General features: G+C 49.2%; 1 protein-coding gene across 1 annotated transcript in view; it reads right to left on the bottom strand.

The window, feature by feature from the left end:
* Positions 1-8,879: 8,879 nt before the first annotated feature.
* Positions 8,880-26,585, bottom strand: part of LOC140722209 (pancreatic secretory granule membrane major glycoprotein GP2-like) — a 71,688-nt gene continuing 53,982 nt past the window's right edge. Inside the window, exon 6 of the mRNA XM_073036998.1 lies at positions 8,880-9,087. Within this exon, the coding sequence (XP_072893099.1) occupies positions 8,880-9,087 (208 nt within the window). The remainder of the gene's footprint in view (positions 9,088-26,585) is intronic.

The following is a 26,585-nucleotide window of genomic DNA, read 5'->3' as shown; positions in this document are numbered from 1 at the left end:
AGTCCCAGCAATATCCGTGTAAATTTTCCCCGAACTCTGTCAAATCTTATTGACGTCTTTCCTGCCAGCAGCTGACAATATTCCAAATCAGGCCCTGCCAATGCTTTATACAACTTCACCAAAACATCACGACCGAATACTTTGATTTATGAAGGCCAAACTGCTAAACGCGCTCTTCACGACCCGATCTACCTGTGATGCCACTTCCAATTATGAATCTCTATTCCCAGATTGAACAGGGAACATTGAACATTCCCCTCAGTGATCTTCTCCTCTGACACCAGATCTGGTGGTGGACAAACCCAGCCCAGGTTCTCAGTCATTGCTTCCTGGGTTCCCACCAGTTCACTACGAATGTGAACCAGTCAGAGAACTAACTGTGGTGTGGGGGAACACCACTGGGGAGATGAGAGGTAACAACACAGGAAGAAACTATCAACTAAAATCAAATGGGTTAAACCTTAAACTCCACACTATTCTCCCCACCACCCCCCCCCCCGGGCCATTCACACCTCCCTCTTCAGTCAACCCTCTTCTTTAATCTCACACCCCATTCTTCTCTCATAACCATCCATCCTTCCTATCTGAGACACTGAAATCCCTCCCCTTAGTTCTCCCCCACTCCACAAACACAACCCTCGCAATTCACTCCATCTTTCTCCTGTTAGACACTCCATCCCTCCCTCTCCCAGACACCACCACACTGTCTCCTCAGTTTGTCTGCTACTCACCCAATACATCCCACTTTCCTCTATTACTCTGTCCAACAACTGTGGTCCAACATACCTTCCCTCTCCATCCTGTCACAGTTCCTATCTCCCCTTCTCTCATTTCTCACTAGTTTCTTCCCTCTGATCTGTCAGTCTTTCTCTCTGACCTCTCAGAACATCCCTTTGACACTTACTCCATCACTCTCAGCTCAATCATCCCTCTCACTGTGTCCACCAAGTCCCCTAATGCCCTCTGATTCCCAAACACTTCAAAAACCACCCAATACCCTGATGCACCATAGTCCTGCCCAACCTCCATATAACGTCCACTATTCAGCAGGTGTCCTGTGTATTCCCACCCACCACAGGGGCTACAATTCTCCAGGCATCTCCTCCGATCCCAACATGATGACCAATCTCCAATCCCTCGGCCATCCCATCCCGACTCAACCCATCTGATAGCCCAGCATCTGCCAGTGAACCCGAGTCCCGTCGATATCCATGTCCCATCCTTGTTGCCCTCTTTAAACACTGAAACAACATTCACCACATTCCAGGCACCAGCGGTGAGCGATGAAACAAATATTCCCAGAGTTTCCTTCAATGATCCCCAGCATTGATCCTGATCTGCACTGTCCAGATGTGGACCTGTGAATCTTCAGCATCACTTCATCTCCAGCCACCTCTTCCCGAACTCCTCCCCCAACTCTATGACACCTTCTCGTACCTCATTCCCTCCTTGTCTGTCTTTCCCCTCCAATTAGCCCTCCTTTCTACTCACTCCTCCATTCACTCGCCCCATTTCCATCCATCCAGTCACCATCCTCCCTCCACTACTCTATCTTATACATTCCCCTCCATTCCCTAGCTGGTGCTCTCTCCTGCCCTCTCTCCTACCTTCCCAACTATCCCTCCTTCCCTTTGAGTCACCAGTGGCTAATGACGAAGCAAATGCCTTCACCAAATGTGAGCTCTCTTGAACTTCGCAGAAATTTCACACAGACAGGTGGGATGAATAACTGAACACTCATTGGCAGCCCGTTACGACGCACATCCAACAGCTGAATTGGTCTGTGAGAAGTTCGACATCACAGAGAGAGACTGAGAGACCCCGATGGCAAAAGAACTAATACCTGAAGTTGTCTGTCCTGCTGAGACAGAGGATGGTGATGGGGTGGGTTGTCCTGTAGATGATCCATCGGACTGATCCTTTGTGGAAGCCTCCAGGTCTGGAACAAAGTAACAGAGACATGGGAGAGTGGTAGAGATTAAACAGGGACAATAATTCATAAAGATGAGAGATTCTGCAGATGCTGAAAATCCAGAGCAACACACACAAAATGCTGGAAGAACTCAGCAGGTCAGGCTGCATCTCTGGAGGGGAATAAACAGTGAATGTTTTGGGCTGAGACCCTTCATCAGCACTAGAGAGGAAGGGGGGAAGAAGCCAGAATAAAGAGGTGGGGAGGAGTACAGCTGGCAGGTGACAGGTGAAGCCAGGTGAGTGGGAAGGTGGGTGGGTGAGGGAGGAGATGATTTGAGAAGCTTGGAGGTGATACATAGAACAAGGGCTGAAGGAGGACTAATCCAATCAGAGAGGACAATGGACCATAGAGTAAAGGAAGTGAAGAGAGTGTCCAGAGGGAGATGATGGGCAGGTGAGCAGAACAGAAGGGCTAAATAGTGAGCCAAAAAGAGGTGGAAGGAGAGAGAATTGGTAGGGGTATAAATTACTGGAAGTTAGAGAAATCAATGTTCATGCTGTCAGTTTGGACACGACCCAGACACAGTATGAGGTGTTGCCCCTCCAATCAAAGTTTGACCTCATCATGTCAGTGGCGGAGTCCTTGGACAGACACGTGGAAACGGGAATGGGAAGTTGAATTGAAATGGGTAGCCACTGGGACAACAATTTGAAAAGGAGCTCTCTGATCTGAAGAGATACCAAAACCATCCAGTCCCTGTTCAGCAACTCTCCCTCGTGAATGTCTGTGACCAGTCACTACTCTCAGTCAGAGCCCAGATGAATATTTGGGGCTGAAGAAGAGAACGATTGCTCCCTTCAGTGACCTCACCACACATACCTGCATTTGCAGACCCTGCTGGGGTGGTGGTCAAACCCAGACCAGGGTCTCCCGTTACAGATCGCTGGGGTTCATGAGTTGTGTCTGACTGGGAATCTGTAATAAGAAGATATACAAAGGATGGGGAAAGTAGTAAACAAGTTTTAAATTTAATCAGGAAGAAACTCAATGGCAGTGACAGGAGGTTCAAGTCCAGGTCAAATCTGTCCTCTGAAATACATACACTTCACTCTTCTTTGCTCTTTAATTCCTCTACCCTTGTCTCACAAATCCCTCTCCACACATCTCCCTCTCTCATAATTCACTCTGTCTGCATCACTCGCTTTTCAGACTCTCCTTCCCTCCCTCTAGTTGGAGTGTCACTCTCACTGATCTCTCTGTCTGACTCTCTGCACAAAGTCATCACTCTCTCTTTCCTCCCACTCCAGCATGGATTTCTGCAAAGATCAAGTACTTCAGGTTCTACACAGCATACATTCTCTGATAATAAATGGAGCCATTTGAAACCTCCCTCTTGTGTCACTCTCAGTCTCTCCACCGCTTTCTTTTCATTCCTCCCACCCCACTCTCTCCAACCCCCAACAGAGCCTCATCCCTCACGACTCACCAAACACAACCCAACAGACAGGAGAGAGGATCCACTGACTCCATCAATCACTCCCCTACCCACAATGCACTGTACATCCAGTAGGTGAACTGGTCCATGGGAGGTTCAACCTCACAGAGTGACAGAGACTGAATGAACACAGACGGACATGAGACTTGGTACCTGAGGATGTGTCTCCCGCTGGGATAGAGGTCGGATTCTGAGTCTCTTCTCTAGTAGACGATCCTTTAGACTGGTCCAATGTGGAAACCTTCATGTCTGGAACAAAGCAACGCAGAGCTTAAACAACACAACAGGGACAATAATTCACAAAGACGAAAGATACTGAAAATCCAGAGCAACACACACAAAATGCTGGAAGAACTCAGCAGGTCAGGCTGCATCTCTGGAGGGGAATAAACAGTGAATGTTTTCAGGTGAGACCCTTCATCAGCACTGGAGAGGAAGGGGGAAGAAGCCAGAATGAAGAGGTGGGGAGGAGTACAGCTGGCAGGTGACAGGTGAAACCAGGTGAGTGGGAAGGTGGGTGGGTGAGGGAGGGGTTGATTTGAGAAGCTGGGAGGTGTTATGTGGAAGAGGTAAAGGGCTGAAGGCGGAGCAATCGAATCGCAGTGAACAGAATAAGAGATGGGGGGGAGGAACCAGAGGGAGGTGATGGGCAGCTGAGGAGAACAGAGGGGTTAAGAGGGGAGCCAGAGTAAAAATGGAATTAGAGAGAAGTGGTAGGGGAGAGAAATTACTGGAAGTTAGAGAAATCAATGTTCATGCTATTAGTTTGCAGGCTACCCAGTTGGAATATGAGTTGTTGGCCCTCCAATCTGAGTTTGGCCTCATCATGTCAGTAGAGGAGGCCTTGGATAGACAACTGGGAATGGGACGTTGAATTGAAATAGGGATCTTTACCTGAGCTCACAGACCCAGCTGGTGTGGTGGTCAAACCCGGAACAGGTTCACCTGTCATCGAGCCCTGTGGTTCCGGAGTTACGTCTGACTGGGTATCTGTACGTGAGCTTGAAGACCCTGGTGTGGTGGTGGTCAAACCCAGGCCAAGTTCTGCAGTCACAGATCCCTGGGGTTCCCGAGTTGTGTCTGACTGAGAATCTGCAATAAGAAGATATACAAAGGAAGAGTAAAGTAGTGAACAGGTCTTACGTTCGATAAGGAAGGATCTCAATGGCAGGAATGGGAGGCTCAAGTCCAGGTCAAATCTGACTACCTCTACCCTCGTCTCCCAAATCTCTCCTCACATCTCCCTCTCGGCATTCACTCTCTTGTCAGTCTCTCCTTCCCTCCCTCCAGTTGGAGTGTCACTCTCACTGATCTCTCTGTCTGACTCTCCTCACACAGTCATCACTCTCTCCTCACTCACCTCATTCCTCCCACTCCACCATCCCACGTCTCTCTCCATCCCTCTCTCCAGTGTGTTTTCAACCATTTCCTTCTGTCCACGTACTGAATTACTCAAATCCCATTCCGGTCGTTTCTATGTCTCATCAGTCACCGTGTAACTCCTCACAGTCATTCCTCCCTCCTCTCTGTGACCATCCTCCCCTCTCAACTACAATGGGAGAAGGAACATCAGGATTTCACTGTGGCAGATGTATGGATGGAAATCTCTGTGGTCGACCTCTCTCTCTATCTCTCCCCCTCTCCCTCTCCCTGTCTCTCTCAACACTGCGGGAGTTTTCTGCCGATTCTCGAGTCGGAGAATCTCAGAATAAAAAGTGATGCAGCAGACTGTAAGATCATCACAGTGAAAATACAAATAATAATAATAATAATAATAAATAAGCAATAAACATTGTGAACAGGAGATGAAGAGTTCTTGAGAGTGAGTCCATAGGTTGTGGGAACAGTTTATGAGTGGGATGAGTGGTGAGTGAAGTTTTACCCCTCTGGTTCAGCAGCCTAATGTCTAGGGGGTAATAACTTTTTCTGAACCTGGTGGTGTGTGTCCTGAGGCTCCTGTAACTTCTTCCTGATGGCAACAATGCAAAGACAACATCGAACATAGAAATCTACAGCACATTACAGGCCCTTCTCCACAGTAACCGTGGTGTACAAAGGCTGATGTAAACAGCCTCTAGAAACCGTCTGGAATTTCCCTACTACATAGCCCTCTATGTTTCTAGCTCTAAGTACCTACCTAAGAGCCTCTTAAAAGACCCTATTGTATCTGCCTCTACCACCGTCACCGGCAGTGCATTCCACGCACCCACCACTCTCTACGTGAAAAACTTAGCCCTGACATCCCCCTTGTACCTACTTCCAAGCACCTTAAACCTATGCCCCCTCGTGTTAGCCATTTCAGAACTGGGAAAAGCCTCTGGCTATTCACAGGATCAATGCCTCTCATCATCCTATACCCCTCTACCAGGTCACACCTCATCCTCCATTGCTCCAAGAAGAAAAGGCCAAGTTCACTCAACCTATTCCATAAGGCATGCTCCCCAATCTAGGTAATATCCTTGTAAATCTCCTCTGCACTCTCTCTATAGTATCCCCATTCCTTCCCGTAGCGAGGTGACCAAAAGTGAACACTGGACTCCAATTGGGGTCTGACCAAGGTCTTGTATAGCTGTAACAACACTGTCAAATTGTGCAGCGGCTTTGAGTGTCCTATGGACATGGACCCCAAGATCTCTCAGATGCTCCACACTGCCACTAGTCTTACCATTAATATTATATTGTCTTCAAATTTGACCTACAGAAATGAAGCACCTCACACTTATCTGAGTTGAACTCCATCTGCCACTTCTCAGAGCAGTCCTGCATCCTATCAATGTCGCACTGTAACCTCTGACAATGCTCCAGACTATCCACAACATCCCCAACTTCTGTGTCATCAGCAAACTTACCAACCCCCCCTCCTACTTCCTCAGCCAGGTCATTTATAACAATCACAAAGAGGAGGGGTCCCAGAACAGATCCCTGTGGAACACCACTGGTCACTGTCCTCCATGCAGAATACAAACCATCTACAACCACCATTTGCCTTCTGTGGGCAAGCTGATTCTGGATCCACAAAGCAAGATCTACTTGGATCCCATGTCTCATTACTTTCTGAATGAGCCTAGCATTATCAAATGCCTTACTAAAATCCATATACACTGCATCCACTGCTCTACCTTCATCAATGTGTTTTGTTACATCCTCAAATAATTCAATCAGTTTCGTAAGGCATGACCTGCCCATGACAAAGCCATGCTGACTATCCCGAATCAGATTATGTTTCTCCACATGCTCATAAATCCTGCCTCTCAGGATCTTCTCCAACAACTTGCCCATCACAGAAGTCAGACTCACTGGTCAATAATTTCCTGGATTATCTCTACTCCCTTTCTTGAACAACAGAACAGTATTTGCAACCTTCCAATCCTCTGGTACTTCACCTCTCCCCATTGATGATGCTAAGATCATCGCCAGAAGCTCTGCACTCTCTTCCCTCACTTCCCTCTGTAGCCTGGGGTATATCTCATCTGATCCCAGCGACTTACCTAAATTAATATTTCTCAAATGTTCCAGCACAGCCTCTTTCTTAATGTCTATATACTCAAGTATTTCAGTCCACTGTAAGTCATTCCCACAAATGCCAAGGTCCTTTTCAGTAATGACTGCTGAAGTAAAGAATTCATTAAGTACCTCCGCTACTTACTCTGGCTCCATGCACATTTCCACTATCGCTCCTGACTGGTCCTATTCTCACACGGCTCATCCTCTTGCTCTTCACATTCTTGTAGAATGCCTTGGGGTTCTCCTGAATCCTGCTCACCAAGGCCTTCTCATGGCCCCTTCTAGCTCTCCTAATTTCAATCCTGAGCTCCTTCCTGGCACCCTTGTAATTTTTTAGAGCTCTAACAGTAGCTAGTTTCTTGAACCTTTCTCTTAACACTTTTATTTTCTCTTATCTAGATTTTCTACATTCTTTGTCCAGCATGGTTTCTTTACCCTACCATCCTTTCTGTCCTTCAATGGAACAAACCTTGCAGAACACCATGCAAATGTTCCCTGAACATTTGCCATATTTCTGCCATGCTTTTCCCTGAGAACATCTGCTCCCAATTTAATGTCCCAAGTTCCTGCCTAATAGCATATTCTCCCCACCACCACAATTAAATATTTTCCCAAATTGTCTGCTCCTATCCCTCTCCAGCGCCATGGTGAAGGAGATAGAGTTGTGATCACTATCTCCAAAATGCTCTCCCACCAAGAGACCTGACAGCTGACCAGGTTCATTTCCTAATACCAGATCAACCACAGCCTCTCCCACAGTTGGCTTATCTACATCAGGAAACCTTGCTGAACACACCTAACAAACTCCACCCCATCCAAACCCCTTGCTCTAAGGAGATGCCAGTCAATGTTAGGAAAGTTAAAATCATCCATCACAACATCCCTCTTATTATTGCACCATTCCAGAATCTGCCTCACTATCTGCTCAATCCCTCCATGACTTCCTCCTTTTCTGCAAACATGATACTATCCCTGAATAGTTGTGCCACTCCCCCACCTCGTTTGCCTCTCTCCCTGTCCTTTTCACACATCTAAAGCCCAGCACACTCAGCAGCCATTCCTGCCCCTGAGACATCCAAGACTCTGTAATGGCAACAAAATCATAGTTCCATGTATTGATCCACGCTCTAAGTTCATCCGCCTTGCTTATGATACTCCTTGCATTAAAATGGACACATTTCAAACCATCTGGCCGAGTACTTCTTTGCTCTATCATCTGCCTATCCTGCCTCATAATTCCCAACAATCTGTCACTACTTGTGCGCCAACCACCCCATCCTCTGCCTCTTCACTAGTTTAAACCCTCCCCAACAGCATTAGCAAACCTCCCTCCCAGGATACTGGTTCCCCTCCAGTTTAATTGCAACCTGTCCCACTTGTACAGGTCACCCCTTCCCCAGAAAAGGTTCCAAAGATCCAAGAACTTGAAACCCTGCCTCCTACACCATCTCCTCAGCCATCTGCACTATCTTCCTGTTCTGACCTTCACGAGCTTGTGGCAACAGGAGTAATCCGGAGATTACCACCGTGGAGGTCCTGCTTTTCAGCCTCCTTCCTAACTCCCTAAACTTACTGTGCATGACCTCTATCCCTCTCCTGTCTCATTGGTACCAACATGTACCACGACCTCCAGCTGCTCACCCTCCCCTTCAAGAATATTCTGCAATCGCTCAGAGACATCCTGGACCCCAGCACCCAGGAAGCAACACACTATCCTGGCGTCTCTTTTCCTGCCACAGAATCTCCTGCCTGTCCCCCGAACTATCGAGTCCACTGTGACTATTGCTCTGCCTGACTTCACCCTCTCCTTCTGAAGTTAAGAGCTGACCACAGTGTTGTTGATCTGGCTGCTGCTGCCTTGCCCAGATAGGTCACCCCCCTCAGCAGTATCCTACCTGTTGCTGAGGGGAATGGCCACAGGGGCACTCTACACTGACTACCTTCTCCCTTTACCTCTCTCGGTGTTCACCCATCTGCTCCCCGAATTCTGCACTCTGGATCTAACACCTGTTCAAAAGTCGTATCTATCAATTGTTCTGCCTGCTGGATACTCCTAAGTTCATCCATCTCCAGCTCCAGCTCCTTTATGGGGTCTTTCATCAGCTGGAATCGGCTGCACCTCCCGCAGGTGCAGTCATCAGGGAGACTATCAGTTTCCAGGAATTCCCACATCCTACAGGGGGACCATAGAGAGGAGCTATAGGCAGGTAGTCACTCCAGGGCCTCGGAAGACAGAGAAGTGGGTAACAGTAGGGAGAGGGAAGGGCAAGAGGCAGATGCTAGAGAGTACCCCTGTGGTGCTTCCCCCTTAAGAATAAGTACTCCTGTTTGAGTACTGCTGGAGGAGACGGCCTACCTGGAGGAGGCAACAGTGGTCACGCCTCTGGTGCAGTGTTTGGCTCTGTGGCTCAGAAGGGTAGGGAAAAGAAGAGGATGGCGGCAGTGATAGGGGACTCTATAGTTAGGGGGTCACACAGGCGATTCTGTGCACGCAGAAAAGAAATGCGGATGGTAGTTTGCCTCCCAGGTGCCAGGATCCGGGATGTTTCTGATTGCGTCCACTATATCTTTAAGTGGGAAGGAGAACAGCCAGAGGTTGTGGTCCATATTGGTACCGGTGATATAGGCAGGAAAAGGGAGAAGGTCCTGAAAACAGACTACAGGGAGTTAGGAAGGAAGTTGAGAAGCAGGACCTCAAAGGTAGTAATCTCCGGATTACTGTCTGTGCCACGTGACAGTGAGTATAGGAATAGAATGAGGTGGAGGATAAATGTGTGGCTGAGAGTTTGGAGCAGGGGGCAAGGATTCAGATTTCTGGATCATTGGGACCTCTTTTGGGGCAGGTGTGACCTGTATAAAAAGGACGGGTTGCACTTGAATCTGACGGGGACAAATATCCTGGCAGGTGGGTTTGCAAAGGCTCTGCGGGGGAGAGCTTAAAATAGAATTGCCGGGGTGTGGGAACAAAACTGAAGTGACGGAGGAAAGGGAGGTTGGGTCACAAATAGAGAAGGTTTGGATACAGTGTGAAAGGGAGGATAGGCAGGTGATAGAGAAGGGACGCGCTCAGACCGATGGTTTGAGATGTGTCTATTTTAATGCGAGGAGTATTATGAATAAAGTGGATGAGCTTAGAGCGTGGATCAGTACTTGGAGCTATGATGTTGTGGCCATTACAGAGACTTGGATGGTGCAGGGGTAGGAATGGCTACTTCAAGTGCCAGGCTTTAGAGGTTTCCGAAAGGACAGGGAGGGAAGAAAAAGAGGTGGGGATGTGGCACTGTTGATCAGAGATAGTGTCACGGCTGCAGAAAGGGAGGAAGTCATGGAGGGATTGTCTATGGAGTTTCTGTGGGTAGAAGTTAGGGAGAGGAAGGGGTCAATTGCTCTACTGGGTGCTTTTTAAAGACCATCCAATAGTAAAAAGGAACATCGAGGAGCAGATACAGAGACAGGTTGTTGTGGCGGGAGATTTCAATTTCCCAAATATTGATTGGCATCTCCCTGGAGTGAATGGTTTAGATGGGATAGAGTTTGTTATCTGTTTTTAGGCAGGTTTCTTGACACAATATGTAGATAAGCCTACAAGAGTACTTGATCTGGTATTGGGAAATGAACCTGATCAGGTGTCAGGTCTCTCACTGGGGAAGCATTTTGGAGATAGTTATCACAATTCTATCTCCTTTACCATAGCACTGGAGAGGGATAAGAACAAACAAGTTAGGAAAGTGTTTAATTGGAGTACAGGGAAATATGAGGCTCTCCGGAAGGACTTGGAAGCATAAATTGGGAACAGATGTTCTCAGGGAAATATACAGCAGAAATGTGGCAAACATTCAGGGGATATTTGTGTGGAATTCTGCAGAGGTACATTCCATTGAGACAGGGAAAGGATGGTAGGGTACAGGAACCATGGTGTACAAAGGCTGATGTAAATCTAGTCAAGAAGAAGAGTTTATGAAGCGTTCAAAAAACTAGGTAATGATAGAGATCTAGAAGATCATAAGGCTAGCAGGGAGGAGTTTAAGAATGAAATTAGGAGAGCCAGAAGGGGCCATGAGAAGGTCTTGGCCAATAGGAGTAAGGAAAACCCCAAGGCATTCTACAAGTATGTGAAGACCAAGAGGATAAGACATGAGAGAATAGGACAAATCAAGTGTGACAGTGGGAAAGTGTATATGGAACCGGAGGAGATGGCAGGGTATTAATGAATACTTAGCTGCAGTATTCACTATGGAAGAGGATCTTGGTGACTGTAGGGATGATTTGCAGTGGACTGAAAAGCTTGAGCATGTAGATACTAAGGACGAGGATGTGCTGAAGGCTTTGGAAAGCATCACGTTGGTTAGGTCACTGGGACCAGACGGGATGTACCCGAGGCTACCGTGGGAAACAAGGGAGGAGATTGCTGGGCCTCTGGCAATGATCTTTGCATCATCAATGAGGACAAGAGAGGTTCCAGAAGATGGGAGGGTTGCGGATGTTGCTCCCTTATTCAAGAAAGGGAGTAGCAATAGCCCAGGAAATTATAGAACAGTGAGTCTTACTTCAGTGGTTGGTTATTTGATAGAGAAGATCCTGAGAGGAAGGATTTATGAACATTTGGAGAGACATTATATGATTATGAATAGTCAGCATGGCTTTGTCAAAGGTAGGTTGTGCCTTACGAGCTGATTGAACTTTACTAAGATGTGACTAAACACATTGATGAAGGTAGAGCTGTAGATGTGGAGTATATGGATTTTAGCAAGGCATTTGATAAGGTACCCCAGGCAAGGCTTACGGAACTCAACTCTATTGCCAATAGATTTATCTATTTCTGCACTTCTTGGCTCTGTACTCCCTAGTAGTTTGTCTAGACTAATTGTTAATCTCTTGTTAGACACACTTTGCGAATATGGGCTCAGTTTAGGAAATTTTATGGTTTCTATGGTTTTTCCTATTCCAGTCCTATCTTACATAATCACCTTTTTTTACCTACTATGTATGATTCAACATTCCAAGATTGGTATAGGAAGGGCATTAGACATTTTGAAGATCTTTTTATCGATAATCGCTTCGCATCTTTTCAACAGCTGTCTGCTAAGTTCAATCTGCCTAATGCCCATTTTTTTTTAGATATCTCCAAATTAGACACTTTATTAATCCTTTAATTCCTAACTTCCCTGAAATGCCTGAGAAAAATGTTATGGATTTATTTATTTCTATTAATCTGGGTAAAGGTTTAATATCATTAATTCGTGATAAATTAGCATTCTTACGGCGTGCCCCTGTGGATAAAATTAGAATGGCTTGGGAGCATGATATAAACATCTCTTTATCTGATGAGATTTGGGACTCGATTCTCAAATCGGTTAATTCAACCTCTCTCTGTGCTCGCCATTGCCTTTTACAGTTTAAGATTGTTCATAGAGTCCATATGTCCAAATCTAAATTATCTTGATTTTACCCTAATATTAGTCCTCTTTGTGATAAATGCAAAAGGGGCGAGGCCTCTCTTATTCATATGTACTCGTCCTGTCCTAGCTTAGAGAAATTTTGGAAAGATGTCTTCATAACTTTATCCTATATTCTGAATCACCATTTAGAACCTAACCCTTTAATTGCTCTGTTTGGTTTTTTGGGTGAGACAGTAATACGTTTGAGTTCGACTAAGTGTCGAATATTATCTTTTGCTTCTCTCCTGGCTAGACGTTTAATCCTCCTTAGATGGAGAGATGTTGCCCCGCCCACGCATGCTCAATGGCTTAATGATATTATGTCCTGCTTAGACCTTGAAAAAATTCATTATTCAGTTCTTAATTTGGATATAAAGTTCCATAAGGTCTGGGGACCTTTTATTGAGTACTTTCATAACCTTCCTCTTAATTAAGGTTTTTTTTTTCGGTCCCTTGCTTTCAGCTCTCTTTTTTGGTAGTAGGCATTATTATCTTCTGTTTTCAAGTGTATTTACAGTTTTGGGGGTTTGAATGTCCTGATTTATATGCTCTATATTGTGTTGTGGTTGGTCTGGAGTTTTTTTTTGTTGTGGGGCTTGGGGAGGATACTAACTTTACATGACTTCAATTTGGGTGGTTTTTCGATTATCTTTTTTGTATTTTATTATTATTGTATGTTTATTTTTGCACTATTAATTTTCTTCATTTTGGTTTGGGGTTTTTCTTACCTGTAGTGTTGTCGAAAATGCATTAAAAAATTTTTTTAAAAAGGCTTACTGAGAACGAAAGGAGGTATGGGATCCAAGTGGACATTGCTATGTGGATCCAGAACTACTTTGCTAAAAGAAGGCAAAGAGTGGTTGTAGACGGGTCATATTCTGCATGGAGTTCGGTGACCAGTGATGTGCCTCAGGGATCTGTTCTGAGACCCTTACACTTTGTGATTTTTATAAATGTCCTGGATGGGGAAGTGGAGGGATGGGTTAGTAAATTTGCTGATGCCACAAAGGGTGGAGGTGTTGTGGATAGGGTGGAGGACTGTCAGAGGTTACAGCGGGACATGATGCCAAACTGGGCTGAGAAGTGGCAGATGGAGTTCAACCCAGATAAGTGTGAAGTTGTTCATTTCGGTAGGTAAAATATGATGGCAGAATATGTTATTAATGGTAAGACTCTTGGCAGTGTGCAGGATTAGAGGGATCTTGCCGTCCGAGTCCGCAGGATGCTCAAATCAGCTGCGCGGGTTGACTCTGTGGTTAAGAAGGCTTCATCAATCGTGGAATTGAATTTACAAGCCGAGACGTAATGTTGCAGCTATATAGGACCCTGCTCGACCCCATTTAGAGTACTGTGCTCAATTCTGGTCACCTCACTACAGGGAGGATGTGGAAGCCATAGAAAGGGTGCAGAGGAGATTTACAAAGATGTTGCCTGGATTGGGGAGCAGGCCTTATGAGAATAGGTTGAGTGAACTCGGCCTTTTCTCCTTGGAGTGACGGAGGATGAGTGGTGACCTGATAAAGGTGTGTAAGATGATGAGAGGCATTGATCATGTGGATAGTCAGAGGGTTTTTCCCAGGGCTGAAATGACTAGCACGAGAGGGCATAGTTTTAAGGTGCGTGGAAGTAGGTACAAAGGAGATGTCAGGGGTAAGTTTTTTACGTAGAGAGTGGTGAGAGCTTGGAATGGGCTGCCGGCAATGGTGGTGGAGGCGGATACGATAGGGTATTTTAAGAGACTCCTAGATAGGTACATTGATCTCAGAAAAATAGAGGCTATGGGTAATCCTAGGTAGTTCTAAGGTAAGGACATGTTCGGCACAGCTTTGTAGGCAAAGGGCCTGTATTGTGCTGCAGGATTTCTATATTTCTATCTTTCTATTCCACTATCATATCTGCCACCCTGCCTGCACTGTACGATGGGTAACAAAGACCAGATCTTTTAACCTGTTTCTTTGGCCTCAGCCTCTTCTTATCAAAGCCTGACAACTCCTACCCTCATCACTGACCTACTTCCCAACAATGGCCGCCCCGTTTGCCCCTTCTGTACTTTTATTTAATTTGCAGTGCTCTGCTCCCTACGCTGATCAGACCTCTGGAATGTTCGAACGCCTGTCTCCTCCTTCATCGCTACGGGTCGGGATGAAATTCTGGGACTGACCATGGGGATCAGCGTTCCCTTAGATGATCCCACCACCAATTCCTCAGCTGTGGACCATCCGGCATCCATTGTTTCTCCACCCTCCACCCCCACAACTGTCTACAGCTCCCTCTCAGCATCCCTCCTCCCTCCAGTCTCCATCTTGTACCCCAGACCTCTCTCCCATCCCGACCTACAATCTCCCTTTGTTGTCCTCATTTTCCTCCCTCCTCCTCTCTCCCCTTTCTCTACCCATCACTCTCCCTCCTCTCCACTTTCCCACTTCCCTCCACCCCAGTCATTCTCCTCTCACCCCTCCATTCTCCTCAATGTCCACCCCCCTCCCTTGCGATGTTCAGCCGGGGGGGGGGGGGGGGGGATACAGGGACTCAAGTCACCTCATTGTAGCAAGGATGTGGAAGCTTTAGAGAGAGTGCAGAATAGATTTACCAGGACGATGTCTGGATTAGAGAGCAGGTCTTGTCAGGAGAGGTTGAGTGAGTGAGGACTTTTCCCTTTGGAGTGAAGGAGGATGAGAGGTGACGTGATGGAGGTGTACAAGATGGTACAAGGCATAGATCGAGCAGACAACCAAACTTTATCCCAGGAAAGAAGTGACTAATACCAGGGGGTGTAATATTAAAGTGACTGGAGGAAAGTAGAGGGTGGATGTCAGAGGTAAAGTTCTTTACATGGAGAGGGGTGGGTGTGTGGAACACCCTGCGGTATAGACGGATACATTCGGGGTTCTGTCTGTACCACCTCCCCTTGCACTCTCTCTGAAGCTTCCACATCCTTCCTACAATGAGGTGACCTGTCACCCTCTCACACATAATGAGCATGTGAAGATCGTAAAGGGAAGAGAGGAGGGGACATTGAAAAGAAGGGAGGGGTAAGAAGGGAATGACTTCCCCCCCATACCTCTAATCAGCTCGCTTCATCCCACACACCAGACATTAATCCCATCCCCCACCTCCGGTCTCCCTCCACTTTCCCTTCCCCTGATGTCTCCTCCCCACCCTTCTTCCTCTTCCCTTGGTCTTCCCTCCACCCCAGTCTTTCCCCTCCTACTCCTCCATTCTCCTTCACTCTTCCCCATTCCCTTCCTCCCCACCGTGGCCTTTACAATGTTTCCCTGCTCCCCATGTGTGTCAGGGCAGACTGGGTTGGGTGGTTCTGCTCACCTCATTATGGGAAGGATGTGGAAGCTTTCGAGAGTGTGCTCAGGCTTTTATCACTGGAGTGAAGGAGGATGAGAGGGGACTTGATAAAGGTGTAAAGGATGGGAAGAGGAATGGATCGAATGGACAGCCAGCTATATTTTTTCCCCAGGACGAATGTGGCTAATACCAAGGGTCATAATTTTCAAAGCTAAGGTTTTTTCTTTATATTTTTTACACACAGAGAGTGATGGGTGCATGGACGTCCTGCCAGGGGTGGTGGTAGATTCAGATATATTAGGGGTATTTAAGAAACACTGAGATAAATATTGAGATTATCCACACTGGTTCAGGAGCCTGATGGTTTGAGGGGTAGTGTGGGAGCTAAGGCTCCTGTACCTCCTTCCCGATGGCAGCAGTGAGAGACAGCATGGACTGGATGGTGGGGTCCTTGATGATGGATGCTGCTTGTAGATGTGTTTAATGGTGGGGAGGGCTTTTCCTGTGATGGACTGGGCTGCATCCACTACTGTTCTGATCTTGGGCTTTGGTGTTTCCATACCAGGTTGTCATGCAACCAGTCAGAAATACTCTCCACCACACATCTATAGAAGTGGGTCAAAGCTTTAGGTGACAGACTGAATCTGTGCAAACTTCTCAGAAAGTAGAGGAGCTGCCATGCCTTCTTTGTAATGACACTTACATACTGGTCCCAGGACAGATCCTCTTATCGTACAAGATGTCTGTTCAAGAGTCTGATGACAGTGGGGGTAGAAGCTGTCCTTGAGCCTGGTGGTACGTGCTTTCAGACTTCTGTATCTACTGCCCGATGGGAGGGGGAGATGAGAGAATGTCCGGGGTGGGGTATTTGATTACGCTGGCTGCTTTACTGAGGCAGCAAGAAGGGTAAACAATGTCTGTCTGTACTTCTTGCCATAGTAATTCTAATATTCTAATAATTTGTGTTTTGATGATCTAATAATAATCAGTTTATAATAGTAAATTAAAACTGAAGACACAGCAGATTTCTATTGAGAGCATTGTAACTGGTTGTATTACTGTCTGATATGGAGATACCAAAGCACAAGATGGGAAAAAGCTACTGAGGGTTGTAAACTCAACCAGCTCCATCATGGTCACTGGACTCCCCACCATCGATGACATCTTCAAAAGCCCTGGTCTCCTCCACATCCCTCTCCCTAAACTCTAACCTGATGACTAACTTCCCACTCTGTCCCCAATACCATCTCTACGAACTTAGAAAAACAACTAAATCTGACGCACAATCTTGATGGAATGGGCAGCTGGGCACCATCTTGACCATATACTGTCCAACACTCCTCAGACACCATCTTGACCATCGATTGTACAACACTCCCCAGACACCATCTTGACCATTTATTGTTCAACACTCCCCAGACACCATCCTGACCATCGATTGTACAACACTCCCCAGACACCATCTTGACCATTGATTGTACTACACTCCCCAGACTCCATCTTGACCATCTATTGTTCAACACTCCCCAGACACCATCTTGACCATCGATTGTACAACACTCCCCAGACACCATCTTGACCATCGATTGTACAACACTCCCCAGACACCATCTTGACCATCTATTGTACAACACTCCCCAGACACCATCTTGACCATCTATTGTACAACACTCCCCAGACACCATCTTGACCATCGATTCCACAACACTCCCCAGACACCATCTTGACCATCGATTGTACAACACTCCTCAGGAAAAGAGTAAACTCTCAATGATTCAGACCAAGACTCTTCTTCAGGACTGAGAGGGTAGGGGGAAGATGCCTGAATTAAAAGGTGGGGGTAGGGGAGAGAGGTTGGCTGGAAGGTGGCAGGTGAAGCCAGGCGAGTGGAAAAGGTCAAGGGCTGGAGAAGAAAGAATCTGATAGGAGACCAGAGTGGACAATAGGAGAAAGGAGAGGAGGATGTGACCCAGGGGTTAGTAATAGTTAGTAAGAAGAAGAAGTAAAAGGTCAGATTAGAGAATAGAGGAAGTAGGAGGAGGAGGGAATTTTGTTCAGCAGAAGGAGAAATCGATATTCATACCATGAGGTTGGAGGGTACACAGAAAGAATATAAGGTGTTGCTCCTCCACCTTGAGGGTGGCCTCATCTTGGCACAAGAGGAGGTTGTGGATTGACATGTCGGAACAGTAATGGGAATAGTCATGAAAATGTTTGGCCGTCAGGAAATCCCGCTTACGGTGGATAGTGCGGAGGTACTCAAGAAGCTGTTCCCCCAGCTTACGACAGGTCTCACCATTGTAGACAAGGCCACACTGAGAACACCAGACACAATAGATAACCCCAGCAGATTCACAGATGAATTGTTGCCTCACCTGGAAGGACTGCATGGGGACCTGAATGGTAGTGAGGGAAGAGGTGTAGGGGCAGGTGGAGCACTTGGGACACTTACAGGGAGGTTCTGGGAGGGAGATTAGTGGGGTGGGACGAATGGACAAGGGAGTCGTGGAGGGAACAATCCCTGCAGCAAGCAGGGGTTGGGGAGAGGGAAAGACATGTTTAGTGGCAGGGTCCCTCTGAAGATGGTGGTAGTTGCGGAGGATAACATGTTTGATCCGAAGGCTGACGAGGTGGTCGGTGAGGAGAAGGGGAACTCAATCATGATTATAATGGTGGGAAAATTGTATGAGCGCAGATGTACGGGAAATGATGGAGACGCAGGTGAGGGAAACATCATTAGTAGAGGGAGGGAAACCCCATTCTTTAAAGCAGGAGGACATCTCTGATACCCTGGAATGGAAACCACATCCTGAGAACAGACGTGGTGGAGGCACATCTTGTGCCAAGATGAGGCCACCCTCGAGGTGGAGGAGCAACACCTCATATTCCATCTGGGTACCCTCCAACCTGACGGTATGAATATCGATTTCACTGTCCGGTGAACAAAATTTACTCCACTCCCTTCCTATATTCCCATTCTGATCTTTTACTTCTCACCTGCTTTAAACTTCCCCCTGGGTCTCCTCCTCTTTCCGTTTCTCCAATTGTATTCACTCTCCTCTCCTATCAGTTTCTTTCTTCTCCAGCCCTTGATCTTCCCACCCACCTGGCTTCACCTGTCACCTTCCAGCTAACCACTCTGCCCCTCCAACCTTTGTTCTGGCATCTTCCGCCTGCCCTCTCAGTCCTAAAGAGGGATCTTGGCCCAAACTGTCAACTGACTATTCATTTCCATAGATGCTGCCTGACCTGCTGAGTTTCCCCAGCATTGTGTGTGTGTGTTGCTACATATTACTATATAATACCCTGAGATTCAGTTTCTTCCCAGCATTCACAGTGGAACAAAGAAATACAATAGAATCAATGAAAAACTACACACAAACAAAGACTGACAAGCAACAAATGTGCAATAGAAATCAACAAAGACAGTATCCATCAGTCAGGACCCCACCACCCAGGACATGCCCTCTTCCTATTACCACCATCAGAGAGGAGGGACAGGAGCCTGAAGGCACACACACAGCGTTTCAGGATCAGCTTCTTCCACTCTGCCATCGGATTTCTGAACAGAGAACATTACCTATTTTTGCTCTCATTCTACATTATGTATTTATTTGCTGCAAATGCCCACAGGAAAATGAATCTCAGGGTTGCATGTGGTGAAATATGTACTCTGATAATAAAATTTACTTTTGCTTTACTTTAAACATTTTCCTCCTACCTACACAATGACCCTATCCCTCCATCTTCCTCACATCTATGTGCCTATCAAAGTATTTCATAAAAGCCTCTAATGTATTTGCCTCTACCATCATACCAGGCAGTGCATTCCAGGTATCTACCACACTGAGTAAAAAAAACTTACCCTCACATCACTCTTTGAAACTACCCCCTCTTACCTTCAAAGCCTGCTCTCTGGTATTAGACATTTCAACCCTGGGTAATAGATACTCCCTGTCTACTCTATCTGAGCCTCTCATAATCTTATAAACCTCGATCAGATCTCCCCTCCGCTTCCACCACTCCAGAGAAAACAGCCCAAGTTTATCCTGCCTCTCATGATAGCACATGCCCTCTAAACCAGACAGTATCCTGGTAAACCTCTTCTGCACTCTCTCCAAAGCCTCAACATCCTTCCTATAGTGGGGTGACCAGAATGTCTGCAGGACTCCAAATGTGGCCAAACACTCTCTCCTCTCCTTTTTTCCCCGAGCACACTAACTCCCTCTCCCCTTGGTCTCTCCCAACCTCCCTCACCCCTCGGTCTCTCCCTACCTCTCTCTCCCCTTGGTCTCACCCAACCTCCCCCTCCCCTCGGTCTCTCCCTACCTCTCTCTCCCCTCGGTCTCTCCCAACCTCCCCCTCCCCTTGGTCTCTCCCTACCTCTCTCTCCCCTCGGTCTCTCCCTACCTCCCACTCCCCTTGGTCTCTCCCAACCTCCCTCACCCCTCGGTCTCTCCCAACCTCCCCCTCCCCTCGGTCTCTCCCAACCTCCCTCACCCCTCGGTCTCTCCCTACCTCTCCCTCCCCTCGGTCTCTCCCAACCTCCCCCTCCCCTCGGTCTCTCCCAACCTCCCCCACCCCTCGGTCTCTCCCTACCTCCCCCTCCCCTTGGTCTCTCCCAACCTCCCTCACCCCTCGGTCTCTCCCTACCTCCCCCTCCTCTTGGTCTCTCCCAACCTCCCCCTCCCCTTGGTCTCTCCCTACCTCCCCCTCCCCTTGGTCTCTCCCAACCTCCCCCTCCCCTTGGTCTCTCCCAACCTCCCTCACCCCTTGGTCTCTCCCAACCTCCCCCACCCCTCGGTCTCTCCCAACCTCCCCCACCCCTCGGTCTCTCCCTACCTCCCCCTCCCCTTGGTCTCTCCCAACCTCCCTCACCCCTTGGTCTCTCCCTACCTCCCCCTCCCCTTGGTCTCTCCCAACCTCCCTCACCCCTTGGTCTCTCCCTACCTCCCCCTCCCCTTGGTCTCTCCCAACCTCCCTCACCCCTCGGTCTCTCCCAACCTCCCTCACCCCTCGGTCTCTCCCTACCTCCCCCTCCCCTTGGTCTCTCCCAACCTCCCTCACCCCTCGGTCTCTCCCTACCTCCCCCTCCCTTTGGTCTCTCTCTATCTCCCTCTCCCCTCGGTCTCTCCCAACCTCCCTCACCCCTTGGTCTCTCCCTACCTCTCTCTCCCCTTGGTCTCTCTCTATCTCCCTCTCCCCTCGGTCTCTCCCAACCTCCCTCACCCCTCGGTCTCTCCCTACCTCCCCCTCCTCTTGGTCTCTCCCAACCTCCCTCACCCCTTGGTCTCTCCCTACCTCCCCCTCCCCTTGGTCTCTCCCAACCTCCCTCACCCCTTGGTCTCTCCCTACCAACCCCTCCCCTTGGTCTCTCTCTATCTCCCTCTCCCCTCGGTCTCTCCCAACCTCCCTCACCCCTCGGTCTCTCCCTACCTCTCTTTCCCCTTGGTCTCTCTCTATCTCCCTCTCCCCTTGGTCTCTCCCTACCTCCCCCTCCCCTTGGTCTCTCCCAACCTCCCTCACCCCTCGGTCTCTCCCTACCTCCCCCTCCCCTCGGTCTCTCCCAAACTCCCTCACCCCTCGGTCTCTCCCAACCTCCCTCACCCCTTGGTCTCTCCCAACCTCCCCCTCCCCTTGGTCTCTCCCAACCTCCCTCACCCCTTGGTCACTCCCTACCTCTCTCTCCCCTTGGTCTCTCCCTACCTCCCCCTCCCCTTGGTCTCTCCCAACCTCCCCCTCCCCTTGGTTTCTCCCTAACTCCCCCTCCCCTTGGTCTCTCCCTACCTCCCCCTCCCCTTGGTCTCTCCCTACCTCTCTCTCCCCTTGGTCTCTCCCTAACTCCCCCTCCCCTTGGTCTCTCCCAACCTCCCCCTCCCCTTGGTCTCTCCCAACCTCCCCCTCCCCTTGGTTTCTCCCTAACTCCCCCTCCCCTTGGTCTCTCCCTACCTCCCCCTCCCCTTGGTCTCTCCCTACCTCTCTCTCCCCTTGGTCTCTCCCTAACTCCCCCTCCCCTTGGTCTCTCCCAACCTCCCCCTCCCCTTGGTCTCTCCCTAACTACCCCTCCCCTTGGTCTCTCCCAACCTCCCCCTCCCCTTGGTTTCTCCTAACCCACTCACCCCGCGGTCTCTCCCTATCTCCCTCCCTCCTTGCTCCCTCCCAAACTCACACGTCCTCGGTGCCTCCCTACCTCCCTGTCCACTCAGTCTCTAACTATCTCCCTTTGACCTTGGTCTCACCCCAACTCCGTATCCCCTGACTCACTCCCTCCCTCCCTCACCCCAGGTCACTCGCTACCTTCGTCTCCCCTCAGTCTCTCCCTGTCCACTCATAGTCACCGTACCTCCCTCTCCCTCAGTCTCGCCCAACCTCCCTCCCAACTCGGTCGCTCACTGCCACCCACTGCTCTCATTCTCACCTGAAGTCTCTGTGTACCTCCCCATACCCTTGGTCTACCCAACCTCCCTATACCCTCGTTCTCTCTCTACCTCTCTTTCGTTCTCCCCCTAACTCCCCCTCTCCTCGGTCTCTCCCACTTACCTCCTAGCTTGGACTCTCCCAATCTCACTCTCTGCTCGGTCTCTCACTAACTCCAACCCCTCGTTCTTTCCCTAACTCCTTTATTCTCACCCTACCTTCCTCACCCCTCTTTCTCTCCCTCCCCCTCCTCTCAGGCTCTCCCTACCTCCTGCTCCTTTCAGTCTCTCCCTAACTCCCTCCCCCTTCACACTGTTCCTTAACTCCCTCTCCCCATCTCCCTCTCCCCCCATTCTCTCCCTTATTCTCCCTTCCACCCTCTCCCCTTAGTGTCTCACTCCCTCCCTACCTCCTCGGTCTCTCCCTACCTTACTCCCCCCTCAGTCTGTCTCTGCCTTTCGCTCCACACGGCCTCTTCCTACATCCCAGTCCACTCGGTCTCTCCCTCCCTTCGTCTCCCCTCTTTATGCTTCCTTCCCCCTCAGTCTCTCTCAACCTCCCCCTTCCCTCATTCTCACCCTCACCCTCTCCCCCCAGTGTCTTCCTCCCTCTCTTCCCACCGTATCTCCCTATCTTCCTCTCCCCTCAGTCACTCCCTCCCTTCCTCTCCGCTCTGTCTTCCCCTGACTCACTCTCCCTTTGGTCTCTCCCTAAATCCCTCTCCCCTCAGACTAATACCTCTTTATCCCCTCAGTCTCACCCAAATCTCCCTCTCCCTTCGGCTCGGTGTTTCCCTCCCTCCCCTCGGTCTCTCCCCAACAACCCCCTCCCCCTCTCCCTCGGTCTAGCCCCACCGACCCATTCCCCTTCCCCCTCGGTCTGTCACCCCACCCCCTCCTCCTCGGTCTCTCACCATTCCCCCTCCACCACGCTTTCCCCGCTGACCCCTCCATCTCCCCCTTAGTCTCTTCCCGCTGACTCTTCCCACTCCCATCGGTCTACCCCAACCGACCCCTCCGTCTCCCCCTCGGTCTGTCGCTGCCGACCCCCTCCACCTCGGTCTCTACCCCTTCCCCCACCCCCTTGGTCTGTACCCCCAACCTCCTCCCCCTCAGACTCTCCCCACCGACCCCCTGCCCCTCCCTTCGGTCTATCCCCACCTACCCCTTCCCATTGCCCCTCAGACTCTCACCCCTCCCCCTCCCCCTCTCTCCACACTGACCCACTCCCCCTCCCTTTCAGTCTCTCCCTACCAACCTTTTCCTTGGGTCTCTCCGTACCTACCTATCCCCTCTTTCACTCTCTCCCTCCCTGTCCCCTCATCTCTCCCTACATCCTTCTCCCCTCGGTTTCTCCTTACATTCCATTCCCTTCTTTCTCTCTCCCTCCCTCTCCCTTTGGTCTCCACCTAACTCCAGCTCCCATTGGTCCCCACCTACCTTCCTCTGTCACTCCTTAACCTCCCTCTCCCCCTCATAAATCCTGCTCCCCTCAAACTCTCCCACCTACCCAGTTCACTCAGCCTCTCCCTCGCATCCTCTCCCCTTTTTCTCTCCCCACGGTCTCGTCCTATCTCCCTCTCCCCGGTCTATTCCTACGTCCGTCTCTTTGGTCTCTCCCTCTCCTCTTGGTAAGTCATTCACCGCCCTCCCCTCACTCTCACCACTGCTCCCTCCATTTCCTGTCAGCCTCACCCTCCCTCACTCCAGGGAATGGGTAGACTCTCTCCCGGCAGCTGACACAGCATTGTGGGCCGAAGGGCCTGTGCTGTGCTGTACTGTTCTGTGTTCTATGATCTCTGTCACAGGTCAGACTGGGCAGTTTCATTCTGACCCCGGTGTGAAGGGGGAAACGGGAAAGGTGATCACAGACCACGGGCAGGGCAGCCGACTGGAAAACTCAGCCCGTGGTGTGTGTTGGTGACTCAGGACGTCCTAGAATTTCCCCACAACTACCACACTGTGGTGTCACTGGGGAACGGTGACCTACCTGTACAGTATACAACGTTACTCCAGGGTGTCGGCCACAGCCGATACACAAAGTAACCGGAGCAGTTTTTCACCCTGATCTCCTGGCTCCAGGAACAGGTGTTTTCACCCCGGGTGAAGCAGACGGTCCTGGTCACCTCCCCCTCTCCCACGTTGGGATGGGGACCTGGAATGAGATTTATAAACACTGTAAAATGTACCCGGTCCCACAGTACAACGGAGAATGTGAATCAGGACCCACTGTAAATCAGTGGTTCACAACCACAGTCCGGTCCGACCTCAGTCAGCACTGAGCTGCTGCCCTCTCCCTCTCCACCCCACCCTCCCCGCAGCAGTACCTTCATCTTCTGGGGGATCTCACTGAAACCTATCGAATATTGAAAGGCCTGGATAGAGTGGACATGGAGAGGATGTTTCCTATAGTGGGGGAGTCTGGGACCAGAGGGCACAGCCTCACAACACAAGAACCTCCCTTTAGAACAGAGAGGAGGAGGAATTTCCTGAGCCAGACAGTGGTGAATCTCTAGAATTCATTGCTGAAGACAGCCACAGAGGCCAACTCATTGGGAATCTTTAAAGCAGAGGTGCAGAGGTATACGATTTGTGAGGGTATCAAAGGTTACGGGGAGAAAGCATGAGAATGGGGTTGAGAGGGGTAATAAATCAGCCATGATGGAATGGCAGAGCAGACTCAATCGGCTAAGTGGCCTGATTCTACTCCTCTGTCTGATGAACATATGGTCTAAATTCTTTGAGGATAACATCCACAGCTCTATCTTCATCAATCACCTCTGTCAACCCCTCAACAAACTCAAGCGTCCATAAGTCACGAATTGCCCTGCAGAAAGGCTGACTGTCCCTCATTCACCTACTGTCTTCCAAATGATCATAAGCCCTATCCATAAGAATCCGCTCAACTAGCTTCCCTACCACTGATGTGAGACTTATTGTTCTATAGCTTCTAGGATTATTCCTATTTCCTGACATTTTCTTCACATTAATGTATTTATTTGGCGATAAAGCACAGAGCAGAACCTTCCAGCCCTTCGAGACACATCATCCCTGTAACCCTCAACAACACCTATTAATCCTATCCTCATCACGGGACAATTTACAAAGACCAATTAGATTATGAGGACACTCAGTCCTCATTTATTGTCATTTAGAAATGCATTCATGCATTAAGAAATGATACAATGTTCCTCCAGAGTGATATTACAAAATAAAAAAAAGATAAACCAAGACCCACACTGACAAACCACATAATTATAGCATATAGTTACAGCAGTGCAAAGCAATACCGTAATTCGATAGACGCAAACCATGGGCGCGGTTTAAAAAGTCTCAAAGTCCCGTTCGACTCCAAGAGTCCAATCAGGGAGCAAAGGGAGAAACTCTCCCTGCCGTAAATTTCCAGGCACTCAGAATGCCTCGGAAGTACCCGATGACAGCAGAGTCTGAGTCCGTCCGAAAACTTTGAGCCTTCGACCAGCCCCTCCGATACAGCCCCCCAAGCGGCATCCTCGGACAATGCCTTCTACCTCGTCCCGGCCGCCGAAACGAGCAAAGCCGAGGTCTCGGAGGCCTTTTCCTCCGGAGATTCCGGACCGCACAGTAACAGCGGCAGCGAAGCGGGCATTTCAGAAGTTTCTCCAGATGTTCCTCCACGCTCTCCATCAAATCAGGATTGTGCACGGATCCCTACTTACAGATATCCATTCTCTAGAGAGGTCGTGTGCGCTGCATTGAGCCGCCATCTTCTTCTCCTCCTGAATTAACAACCCGGTACGTCTGTGGACAGTGGGAGGAAACCGGAGAACCCGGGGAAAACCCATGCATTCCATGGGGAGGACGGGCAGAGACTCCTTACAGATGACACTGGAATTGAACTCTGAACTCCGACACCCCGAGCTGTAATAATGACGCGCTAACCACTACGTTACTATGGCAACCATTAATCTATCCCACTAATTGGTGAACGATGATGTCTGCAGACTCCCTGGAGATTGCCCCACCACTGAAATGATTCTGGGGTCATTGAAACCCCTCCGGGTCGTATCCAGAATGGGGTCAGTGGGCAGTTCAGTTCTGTAACCCAACTCCAGGAAGTTGTAACTCCTCCACCGGACTCCATGATGATACAGGACCGTAGAGCGGTCTGAGTGACTGTGGGGAGACCTCTCAGGGAGATGGGGTTCTGTGTCCATGCTGGGGCCCTCTGAAGAGATCCAGGTCCAGCTGTGGCTGGCAGATGCTGCTGTCCCACTCCTGATATGACTGACAACTGGTGAAGCCCCACCCCTGATGTTCCCAAACTCAAGTTCAGAAGCAAAGCCCAGACTGAGCCACTGTAAAAATTTCACCAATACTCAGAGAATTCACCAGCACTGAATCCATGGAACCACAGGCCAACTCCTGGGAAATTCCAGAAAACTCGAGCTCCTGCATTGACTCCACAAGGATCCAGGGCCGGAGTGCGGTCTGGGTAACTGTGGGAAGTCCTCTCAGGGAGACTGAGTTCTGTGTTT

Source organism: Hemitrygon akajei, unplaced genomic scaffold (genome assembly GCF_048418815.1).
Source record: "Hemitrygon akajei unplaced genomic scaffold, sHemAka1.3 Scf000072, whole genome shotgun sequence".
Taxonomy (NCBI): domain Eukaryota; kingdom Metazoa; phylum Chordata; class Chondrichthyes; order Myliobatiformes; family Dasyatidae; genus Hemitrygon; species Hemitrygon akajei.
The sequence above is the reverse complement of the archived record's forward strand: the minus strand, read 5'-3'. Positions and strand labels throughout refer to the sequence as shown.